Source organism: Phodopus roborovskii, unplaced genomic scaffold, assembly GCF_943737965.1.
Source record: "Phodopus roborovskii unplaced genomic scaffold, PHOROB, whole genome shotgun sequence".
Taxonomy (NCBI): Eukaryota; Metazoa; Chordata; class Mammalia; order Rodentia; family Cricetidae; genus Phodopus; species Phodopus roborovskii.
Window position 1 is genome coordinate 6707354 of NW_026126689.1, and position 12676 is coordinate 6720029.

Below are 12676 nucleotides of genomic sequence, written 5' to 3' on the forward strand. Positions count from 1 at the left end.
CAAAGGGTCAAATTACTGCCATCAAATTTTGGTAACTGTCCCTCGCCCCAAAGTTCTTGAAAATTGATGTGAAGTGGATTTGGTTGTACACATCTATAATCCTAACACTGATGCAAAGGCGTGAGGGTCAGGAGTTCAAGGTATCAGCTACAGAGTGAAATCTGGGTCACCTTGGACTTACATGGAGACCTTACCTTCAAAAAGTAGTCTTTATACTTACTTTATTACCTAATATAGTTTCTCCTATCTTTTAGAAGACAAAAGGCATTTGTTAACTACTAGGTAGTCATTAGTAGGTAAGCAGCTCTTTAATGCAGAAACTGTTGGTTTCATTATATTGGTTACATACTGATTTTATTCAGGCTTGTCAATTAAGAAATACAAACAAGAAAGTCTTAGTTGCTTCTACAGGTCCAATTTTTCCTTACAGAAGCTGTTAAACACAGCTCTGAAATAGTGGAGTATAGTCAGCAAGAGGTTTGGGTAGAGCAACAATTCATCTGAAACCCACAATTATGTATTTACTTCCTTTGCTGCCTTGTACAGTAAGGCACTGTCAAGGATGTTACAGAATAGAGGAAAACACCACAGCAGATAGTTCTAGTGACAACTTACTAAAAAGTTACAATGTAATGATGGTGGTGGTGGTGATTGTTTCTTTGCATTTTATTGTTTTTACAGTAAGTATAGCCTTTATACTCCACACACAAAATAAAACAAGTGCTTATTATGAAATAGTCCCTGCCCATCCCCCCTCAATATACTGAACATAGCAGTTTAATAGAACAGAAAAATCAAGACAAGTCTGATTTCAATTTTTCAATAAAAAAAGCAAAAAAATATGTAATGCAACAGCTGTTCAACTTCCAACTCTAACAGGCCCCAAAACAAAACAGCCCTGTGTACATTTCTCCAGCACACAATCCAAGAGAAATGCCCAACTGTGGTCAACTAGTAATGGATGGGAACAAACCCTTATGACAGACGGTATAGTGCTTCCCTGCCCTCTTCTCTCTTACAGTTGGAGCACAGGTGTCAGGAGATACAAAAGTCAAAGGAAGAAGAATCTTAAAGGAAAACTCCCAACGCTGCTGCTGTTTGGGATAGAAAGGAAGACAGTATTTTACAAATGTCCAAAGATTGCAAGGCATTAACACAATTCACTCACTATCACTTCTACTTGAAAGAATAGAGATCAGCATCTTATTATATAAAACTGTACTTTCAGAACTGAATTACAGGTTCACCAGAAACTATGGATGTAGTTTTAGGTGCAGTTCAGATGTTAATACTATATATCTAGCCTGGATCGCTATCTGGAACTGTCACCCTCAATGGCTGTACACTAAACAATAGCATGTTAACTCCAGAGGAAGAAGCTTAAGGGTTGAAGAGTGCACACAGCTAATTAGATCTCCCCTGCCTCGCGCTCTTCAGAGCTCCTCCTGTCTTCTGATCTGCCATTAGCGCTCTCATAGGAGCGCTTCTTATCCTTTCCATCGCGGTCACGAGGTGATCTGTCTCTTGAACTCCTGTCTCTGTCACGTGATGCTAAGTCTTGGTCTCTGAATCTTTCTTTTGAGGATCTGAAAAATATTAATTTGAGGGGCAAAATATGTTGGGACACCCAAAATCCAATGAAAGACTAGGATAAATATTAAGGTTCCAATAGATGAAGAAAGAGATTCAAATACATCTGAGAACAGTTTTTTGGGTTTTTTTTTTTTTTTTTTTTTTTTTTTTTTTTTTGGGGGGGGGGCAGAAAAGAGCAGCAGGGACACACCAAAACAAGATTGGTGGCGACAAATAGCTACAGGTAAAAAGCCTAACTAAACAATGACTTACAAATATCCTTAATATTTTGGAGATAACCATGAAGTTTCTCCAATTGATAAAAAGATATTTAATATAAAAATAATGTATAGGTAATAACTTTTAAAAGTTAAATGTATCAGATTCCAAATAGGATGGAAATCAATGAATTAGTACAGAGGTCAGATATTTTGGGCTAAATGAGCTGACAAAGATTTGATGTTGTGACTCACACACAATCTCAAAGAGCGTCTTTCCTTTCTCTCAACTTTTAAAATGTAAAAATGCAGAACCATCCATAGCTTGCTGGCTATACAAAAACAGGCTACAGCCACATTTGTTCTATAGGCAGCATTGTGCAAACCTCAGAACTACTCAATGTATGGCTTTGAAATAACCATGTGCTAATTTAAAAATTTACTCTTTGATTGAATTCATTAAAAACCAAAATGGAAGATATCAAAAACTGATTATGCCATAATAAAATACTACTATCTCTATTCTCATACTCATCTTCAAAAAAAGTACATAAACAAAACACCCTCATATCAGAAATGCAACCAGAAAAAAACAAAACAAAACACAAAGACATTACATAGAATCTAACTATATTGGTTAGCATAGAGTATATACTTTCAACACCTAAAATGAATTAACAAATATTACATTTATTTTGTTCTTTACAGGTGATACAGAATGTTTATACATAATTTATCTCAACAAAGGTTTAGAATTATGATCAGAGGCACTGCGCCAAGTCCTACATTAATACTTTGTTTTTTGTTAAGAGTTGGGAGCTTAAACCTAGGACCTCAATGTGCTAAGTTTGCATGCTACTAGCCCTGAAAAAGCAATACTTTCAGAAAAACATAAGGCAAGATAAAAATACTACTATAATCAGTTTTAAAAATATAGATAAGGAGAGCATTGTAGTTTAGGTATAAAACAGTTCAAAAGGCTCACGTACTATTGACTTGAAACTGGTGGGTGGTGCTACAGAAAAATGGGACAAGGCCATGAAGACAGTAAGTACACTAATGAATTAATCCACTCCAAGTTCGCAGCTACAGTTTTTAAGAGGTGGATTCTGTCAGGAGGAAACAGGTCAAGTGGGGAATATCTTATTATATTATGTGTCTGATCCATTGTTCTTTCTTTTGGAATACATAGGTGAACCACTTTACTCCATTACAGGCTCCCTGCCCTGGTGTTCTGGTTCACCAGCAATGGGGCCAGAAGCAATTCAAAAGCAGCCATGAACTGAAATCTCAGAAAACGTGAGCTAAAAAGTCCTTCCTTTGTCATAATACAAAAATACGATAACACAGATGATTAAAAGCTTGAAAAATCCACACCAATGTAGAGCATTCTACTTGAAGTTTTATATGCCCTTTCCTCTTTTGTTTTCTGAGTTAAGGTCTTCCTCCCTAGCCCAGGCTGGCCTCAATTTATGGCAAGCCTCCTGCCTCAGCCACTAGAGCGTTAGCATTACAGGGTTCCTGCTAGATAAGCATTAAAAAAAAATGCTTAAAAGACAAAAAGTCACATTCCAAGACTACACAAAGTCTCTATTAATGATGATAGAAACGATCACTAGAACAATGAATGACATTAGATTCTGGCAAGCCCCTGAGGTCAGTGACAGTAACTGAAAAAGATACAAATTAATGTTTGTACACGATTACCAAAGTCCCACCTAGACTTTATGTGTTACTACTGAAAGCCTTATAAGCCAAATATTCCTATTACCTCTATTTAATGAACCAGGGAAAAACAATAGGCTGCAATTAAATTATTTGGCAAAGAATTCTGAACCCAAGTAGTGTGACTTTGAAGTCTGTACTACAAAGACAGACCACCCGAAAAACACAGAGCTGCTGAAGGTCCTCACTGACCTGTGGGAAATGTTGCCAAGACAACGTTCATAGATAACTCACTTGTAGCAGAGACCAGTGCTTCACAGCGAGAGCAAGAGAACAGCACAATGTCAAGACTTTTAATGGACTTTTACCATCAAAAACTAAATTCACATATATACCAATAATTTCATGTTTTATATATATATATGAAATAACAATTAGCAATTATTTGCTCTTTTGTTAAAAACAATGATGTTTTAAATGTAATTTGAATTCAAAGATATGAAATACTCTTGAGAAAAGCAAAAACTTTTAATAGTTTTACAAAAATAATCTTCATTTGAACATGCTGAGTATGGTGGGAAGTTTTCCTATATAAATAAACTTCACAAGTGCAGGAAGCATCCAGATGATACAATGAGAGGACAAGACCCCCACCCATCCCTCGCATCTTCACTACCAATAAAGACATGTAAGATAAAAAAGCAGAAAATTGACAGCTGGGCAGGTCAACACAGTGTCATCTAGATCCTTTACCACCTAGCTGCACGATTCTCAGATTTAGTGTGCAGATTTCGAGTCATCAAGGACATTTTAAGAAAATGCTTGTTTCTGAACACTGCACTGAGGATAGCCTCAAAATTCCAGTTTCTAAATGTGAAAGAGACCTACTGGTATTTTTCTACTTCTTTAATTACAACCATTTATTCACGACTGATCCATTATCTGAAACCATTTATAAAAATCATTCTGAAATTCTCATCATCTAAATTTGTAATCTGCGCTATGATATCCAGTTTAGCACTTGACAATCTGTGGTCAAGTATGTTCCCACACAGAAAACCCCTTAGATCTAGCAACATGAACATGGCTGTTTACATATGCTATTATTTCTTTGCTATTTTTTAAACTAAGCCTAGCACAGAGGAAAGTTATCTAATTCTTAACACCAGGCAGGATGTTATATGTCTATAATCCCAGCACTCAAGAGGAAGCTGAGGTAAAAGGATTATGAATCTGAGGCCAGTGTGGGCTACATAAGACCTTGCCCTCACCACCAATCCTTCCCCTAACCACCCCCCACCCCCAAAATAAACCAGTTAGAATCACTTCAAGGGCTACTTAGAACAAGAACAGAAATATATGAAATAAAATGTTGATTGAAAGCCTAGAGTGTTAAGAAACTGAACTTGTGATTTCAGGGAACAGAGATTTTGCCAGCTTTCTGTGGATTCAACTATGAATGAACTTCATGTGGAATAAGTAACAGAAAGCCCAAGACTAGTAAGTAACTAGGCACTCCAAGTGTTTCTCCTACATGAACCTAGGCATGGTTGTCAAGGCGGGGGAAAGTACTCTTAAGTACAATTTAGGTTCCAGAGGATTATCATGTGACAGCTCTGCTACATTCTAGCCCTTAGTCTGCTCTCACTGGATAACCAGGTCCTGTGTCTGCTCTCATTCCATCTTTGAGGTTTCCTGCTTTACTGACAAGTACTGTAGCTTCCTCAAAACTCAGAATCTTCCCATCACACTAAAAGGTGAACACAGAAGTCTATGTTTTATACTGCAGATTCAACAACATAGTAGAATGTTTGCTCTTTAGAAGTGCACCAGCTCCAAGTTTGGAAAACAGGCAAACAAAGCTAAATAATTCTTTTAATGGAAGGACTTCACAGAGCCCCTCATCTGTTAATACATATGGGAAAACAAACGAACATCCCCACAACCTCATGAGTATTAATTAGTACCTAAGATCACTCGCCTGTAAAATAGTTTTTATCAGCGCCCCTCCCACCTCCCCAACAACCCAAGTAAAGAAAAGCAAAAGCCTCAGCACATACTGGCTCCAATTTCTTACTCTGGCTCACACATAACTATGCATGAACTACCCATACAATCGGGAAAAAATGTATACACCTACAATTGAGTACATATCAATACCAGGTGCAAGTTTCAAACCAATAACCTAAGCGTTAAGTAACATAAGTAAACAGAATGTTTAAACATAAAGGTAGCTCCGCATCCTGTGGTCGGCACTTCAGTACCTCCTCTTGGATCGCTCTCTGCTCCTATCTCTAGAGCTGTGCCGACTTCTCTGGTGGCTCCGGCTGCGGCTGCGGCTACTAGAACGGGACCTGTGGCGATGTCGTTTCTCCCGAGACTTGGATCGAGTCCTCCTCTTGCGTTCTCGGGACATGGAGCGAGATCGGTGTCTGCGATGCTCTCTAGATCTAGATCTACAAGAATAATTTATTTCATTGTTAATGCTAAAATTCTCTTAAAAAGAATCTACTTTTTTTTTTCCCCCCCCTAGCCATGAGTTGGTGGTGCATGCCTTTAGTCTTAGCAACTGGGAGGCAGAGGCAGATGGATGTCGGTGAGTTCAAAGCCAGCCTGGTCTACAAAGTAAGTTGCAAGACAGCTAGAGAAACGATACTTTGAAAAACCAAAAAGGGGGTGATGGGCATATATGCACAGGCATATCACACAGGACATAAGGATAGGTCAGAGGACAAACAGTTGGGAGTTTCTTTCCACAATAAAAGTCCCAGGAACTGAATTCACGTTGTCAAGCTTGATGGTAGGTACCTTTAGCCATCTTGCTAAGACTGAGAATGTATTCAATAGCTCTACCTGATGGCAATTCTAGTCTAAACAAATAATATGTACATGGAAATAGATTGCTAGTATATTAATGACTGGATACTAGGATTTCAAAATAAAAAATACAGCACTAATTTTCAGAAGTCAACCAATGCTGCATAAATTTGTCAGTTAACCAGGGATGTAGTGAGGGAAAAGTGGGATGGAATGTAGAAATGATGAGATAAAAGGGTGGATTGTTGAGTCTACTTTTAAACAAATAATTGTTCTTACAAATTTTCATTGGTATGGGTTTTTGTATAGTGATACAAATTTAAGGTTATTTTAGTTATACTGTATGTTTCGACTCTTATTTAAGGTATTATAGCAGCTCATTTTAAAAGGTTATGTAATGTTTCAGTCTTGGAAAGCTACTTAGGATAATAAAAAAAATACAGGTTAGTAGTCAAAAGTCATCTCTAACAATCAAACTCAGTACTAATTTTAGGTATGTTATAAGGTCGAACAGCTACATTTTAAACTGGTGGTCTTCAAACACATCTAGATCTAAAAAGATATTTTTAGGATGGTAATACAAGTTATGATCCCCCCCCCCCCAAAAAATGGTTTAGGCATAAACTTTGGGCTAAAATAGGACAGATAATACAGTAAGTACTTTCTCCAAATCTGCCAAACATAAATGGACTGGACATTGTGAATGTAATTCTTACCTGATAATTGTTCTCACTGTATATAGTTTTGTTGTGTTAGTTAAAACATTTCCTTTTATTAAGACAAAAAGCAGGAGGGGCTGGAGAGATGGCTCAGAGGTTAAGAGCATGGATTGCTCTTCCAGATGGCTTACAACCATCTATAATGAGACTTGGTGCCCTTTTCTGACATGCAGGCAGAATAGTGTGTACATAAAAAATTAATCATTTAAAAAAGAACGGGAATATTATAGAATCATCTTCTTTTTTTTTTTTTTTTACATTGTGAATATATGTCACTCTGATTGATTTAATGAGAAGTTGAATGGCCCAATAGCTAGGCAGGACTTCCAGGCACATATGATGCTGGAAAGAAGGGCAGAGAGGGGAAAAGACAGAGGAAGTCGAGAAGCAGCTGGACAGTATGTAGAAAAACAAACAAGCCTGGGCCAGCATACAGATTAATAGAAATAGGTTAATTTAAGTTATAAGAGCTAGCTAAAAACAAGTCTCCATGTGGTTATTTAGGAGCTGTCAGGCAGGACAGAAACAGACTCACCACAGTGGTACAGAACTTGCTTAACATCCACTCCTGCTATTAGAAAGGAGTGGGGGAATGTGGGAGCTGCGTGGATAAAAGTGCTTGCTGCACAACTATGAGTACTAGAGTGTGGATCTCCGCACACCTGGAACCCAGCTGAGAGCATAGAGGACTGCTAGTTTACCCCTCGCTGAATAACATAAACCCCAGGTTCAGACAGGGCCATGGAGGACAATATAACAACGCCCTCTTCTGGCCTTCGCATACATAAAGTCTCACAGGCACGCACGCGCACACACACAGTAACAAAAGGGGACGCTGTGGCAGTATATTGAGTTAGAGGCCAGCCAGGGTTACACACAGTGAGTTTTATCAGGGGCTGGAGAGGTGGCTCAGCAGTTAAGAACATGAGTTTACTCTTCCAAAGTTCCTGAGTTTATAATACCCAGCAACCAGAAAGTGGCTTACAGCCATCTATAAAGGGATCCGATGCCCTCTTCTGGCATTCAGGCATACATGCAGACAGAGAACTCATACTTAAAGTAGATACATATATAGCTTTTTGGTTTCTCTGTCCTGAAATTCACTCTGTAGACCAGGCTGGACTAGAACTCACTGAGATCCGCCTGCCTCTGCCTCCCGAGTCCTGGGATAAAAGACATGTGCCACCATCCCTGCCAGGCTACATAAACGTAACTTTCATCAGGAACATGAAAGAAAAAATGAAGGCAGCAGGAAGTATAACCAGTTCGTGCCAATTTTTAGAATTTTTTTTTACGCATACTTAAGAAATTTAAGAAATTTAGGGGGAAAGAGAGATGGCTCAACAAGATTGCAAGCTGTTGTACTACATGAATTCAATTCCCAAAATGTGCATGACGTCCCATAAATCTCTAACACGTTCTTCTGACTTCCTAGGGCAGGCACCCCTCCTCCACACACACCCTAAACTCACAAATAGAAACAACCCCCCCCCGGGGGGGGAATTCAATGTATCTGATATATATAAAATAAAGAGAAAGAATGATGATAGAGAATATTTAAGGATAAGTCTTCCTTTATTTGAACTGTATCTTGACCACTTAAGTTTTAAAAGCCCATAGTAAGCCAAAAATTATAATGTAAGCAAATATCATTTGGGCATTTTACCAAAGCATGCACATATGTGTGTGTGTGCGCGCGCGCGAGTGTGTGAATGTGTGTGTGTGTGTAGTGACGATAGAGATAGCAAGGAAAGAACAGAGAGAGACGTGAGGGAAAACGAGATGCTAAAAAAGTGTATGGCTTTGTTTAAAGTCACTTTACAAGAGACAAAGGGATGTCATGGGTGATGCATGGCTCCAGCATTTAGGGGGAGAGAGTAGGAAGATAGTAAGCTGATGGGCAATCCAGAGTACTATAGCACATGTCACAAACAGGAAAAAACAAAAGCATGAGAATGTTTTAAGTTGGATTGAGTTGAGAAGTGTGCAAACAGCTCCTCACAAACTGAAAATGAACAAAGCTTAAGGCATATAAATTGAACCTCAATAATATGGTTTAAAATGTTTGAAACTTCCACAAAATGCAGTAAGACATGTCTCATGTCTTAGAAAGAAGAGTAACTGTATGACACAGCCTGCTTTTAGATGAGTATTTTGGGCTCTTTTTTGTTGGTACAGTCTCACCAGGCTGGCCTTGCTCTCAGATCTGCCTCCCTCTACCTCCAAGTGCAGCAGTGAAGGCATGAGCCCACCACACACAGCTACACGAGAGTTTTCATTAAGAACATTACTTTTTATTGTGTGAGTGCTCTGCTTGAATGCCCGTGCACTACATGCATGCCTGGTACCCACCAAAGTCAGAAGAGAGCACTGGATGGACTGCTATATGACCTGTCATGTGGTTGCTGGGAATGGAAACTAGGTTCTCTGAAAGAACAAATGCTCTTAACCACTAAGTTCTCTCTCTAGCTCATATACATGAATTTTAAAGCACTGAGCTCTAGTATGTATTGCAACCAACTAAAAGTACATATTACAGAACTTCATGTCTAACCACAATAAAACAGTTTCTTTAACTAAACATGGTATTTCTCTTCTCATATAGATAAAAATGGCCTCAAACTTATTCTGTGTAGCTGTGGATGGCATTGATTTGACACCTGGATTCTGCTTCTGCCCCTTGAGCATTAGAACTGCAGGCAAACACTGGGATATAGGAATGTACTATTTAATTTGGGCTCTGAAGAGAGCATTTCTAAAAAGGGACAGAGGAAGGCTGTCTGTCTTGTTCAACCATCCATTATGAGAGAAACATCAACCTATTTACCTACGTATCTGTCATGAGAATCTACCTACCCACCTACCTATCTAACATGAGAAAAAGGGCACCAACCAGGAATGATGGAACTTGGGAGGAACAGGTAGGCAGAGTGCTATGAGTCTGAGATTAGCCTGGTATATACATGGTAAAACCAGACCAGACCAGACAGTACCACCCTGCGCCTCAAGAGTAAAACAGGATAAAGACGTGGGTTGGTGATCAAAAAGCACTGGTTGTTCTGGAGAAAATCCAGGTTCAATTCCCAGTACCAACATGGTGGCCTGGCCCACAACCACCTACCTGGAACTCCAGTTCCAAGGGCTCTAAGACAGCCTCCTTTATAAATTGCATGGGCACTAGGCATGCACGAGGTACACATACATACATGGAGATAAAATACCACACACTGATAAAATAATCTAAAAGAAAAATTAAAATAAAGTCGAGAGGTGGTGGTGCACGCCTTTAGTCCCAGCACTTGGGAGGCCAAGGCAGACAGATCTTTGTGAGTTCAAGACCAGCCTGGTCTATGAGAGCTAGTCCTGGGATAGCCTCAAAAGCCACAGAGAAACCCTGTCTCGAAAAACCAAAATTAAAAATTTTTAAATAAAATCCACTCAGAAGAAGTTCCATCAAGTGGGTCAAACGGCATTTTAACCGCTCATTCTGACCTAGCTAACCTGTTTCTTCTAATACATAATGTAACTTTTTAAATGTCTACATAATAATTATACATGTAAAACATATTTATTAGGTGATTAGCTCAATGCACCTTTTTAGTTACAACAACAGTAAAATAAAATCAAGTCCCTGGACTGTTGGAGTATATATGGTCTAGAAACAGGTACCTCTACTAAAGAAATAAATAAATGAAGAAATCGGTAGTAATAGTTTACATAAAGTGTGCAGAAAAGCATTTTCTGACAGGATGGCATTTGAGCAAAGACTGAAAATGAGAATCAGGAAATCAGCTAACATAGAGAAGAGCACCCAGGTACAAAGTTCTAGAATGCGAGCATAGAAAGCATAGAAGAAACCTGTTTTACAACAATGGAGTAAACAGGACCAACATTGGGGTTTGACAAACATGAAGATCAAGTATTTTACACAAAGTGGATAGGGGAAGTATTTTTGTGTGACAACAAATATAAACAACTATCTCAGACACACTGAACCACATACATAACACCCCACTAAGGTGTTTAAGGAATTAAGGAATACAGAAGTAGAAGGATAATGAATTCAAACAAGATCCTGCCTGGGAAAACACATGTCTGTAATCCATCCTAACAGTTCTAGAAGACAAACGAGCCAACCAGGGCAACACAGTCTAAAAAACAAAACCAAACAAAACCCATACAATAACAACAAAATCTTCAGCTAGCTGGCCAACCTATTTGTATTCCCAACAGATATATTAGGACATTGTTTTTCAAAATGGACCACGCAAATTTTTCTTCTTTCAAACTGCCTTTAAAGAAAAAAAAACAAGAAAAAAAATTTTTTAAATTCCTGGGCTGGTTAAGAGCTCTGGTTTAATTCCTAGCACCCATATGGCAGGTCATAACTGTCTGTAACTCCAAAATCTGACACCCTCAAACAGACATACGTACAGGTAAAACACCAATGCACATAAAATAAAAATTAAATAAAAATATTCTTTCCTATTTAGTGAATTTCTAGAAGATTTTTAAAGAAATGGATCAAACCTGAACTAACAGTTAGTAATAATTTGTTTTTCGAGACAGTATTTCTCTGTGTAGCTCTGGCTGTTCTGCAACTCACTCTTTAGATCAGGCTGGCCTCCAACTCACAGAGATCCACCTGCCTCTGCCTCCAAAGTGTTGGAATTAAATGAAGGTGTGTACCACCACTGCCAGGCTCAGCTGAATCAGTAATAATTTATTAATTCTCATTGAAATCTAAAAAGATACGTAATCTTAAAAAAAAATTTTTTTTTTTTTTTTTTTTTTGAAAAATACAGCTTCACTATTTTAAGCATCTTCTATAGTACCTACCTTTTGGGATTCTTGCTATGTGAGCGGGACCTAAAAAAAGAATATCTACTTTTAGAAAAGTGACTATATAAATGTAAACTGGCACAATGTGCTGCTAAATGACATTCTTCCGCAGTTCTGACTTTCATCTTACTTCTACAAAAACAAGTCATATACTTATGCGTCGAAGTCTCCCCAAAGGGGTTTAAAAGTTCTATAGAATTCTCCACCTTTTCACAGAAGTTCCTTCAACTAGACACCAGACTTAGAAAAGAATATACTTCTGAAGACCGAAATTGTGTGCTCATTACAAAAACAATCCTCCAGAAAACATTTCCTAGACTAAAAACAACAACAGAAACAAACACCTATTTTGTTCTGTTTCAAACTGTGCTTTGTCTCTTGGGAACAAAGAAAAATGTCTCAAGATCTAAAATGTCTATTTTTAACCTACATCCTCATACTTTAGTACCAGAAAAACTGAACTCAACTTTGTATCTTTGTCCATCTACAAGAATTATATTCTTTAAAGAAGGAAATTAGTGCGTGTATACGCGTACATGTGAACATGTGTGTGCACAACTCATTATAAGGCTTGAAGCATTGGATGCCCTGGAGCTGGAGTCACAGGAAATTGTAACCTGCCCAATGTGTATGCTGGCAACTGTACTCAGGTCATACGGAAGAGCAGTGCATGTTCTGAATCACTAAGGCAACTTTCTCCAATTATCTATAGTGGCATCCTGCCTTGCCAGTGAACTTGTGGTGGTGGCCACACCCTCTGATGCAGATGTGACCCATTAAAAGGTAGAGAAGATGCTACCCTTCAGATGCTCTACCAGAGAGCTCGAGCCAGTGCTCCCCTAC

General features: G+C 38.5%; 1 protein-coding gene across 11 annotated transcripts in view; it reads right to left on the reverse strand.

Moving 5' to 3' along the window:
• Positions 1–286: 286 nt before the first annotated feature.
• Luc7l2 (LUC7 like 2, pre-mRNA splicing factor) overlaps positions 287–12676 on the reverse strand; it is a 53151-nt gene continuing 40761 nt past the window's right edge. For 9 of the 11 annotated variants that reach the window (XM_051174719.1, XM_051174729.1, XM_051174721.1 and 6 more), the window contains 3 exons: positions 11831–11860; positions 5720–5911; positions 287–1586 (listed from right to left, as the gene is read on the reverse strand). In XM_051174719.1, coding sequence (XP_051030676.1) covers positions 1409–1586; positions 5720–5911; positions 11831–11860 — 400 coding nt within the window. In that variant the 3' untranslated portion in view covers positions 287–1408. The remainder of the gene's footprint in view (positions 1587–5719; positions 5912–11830; positions 11861–12676) is intronic. The other 2 variants (XM_051174725.1, XM_051174718.1) reach the window with 1 other exon arrangement.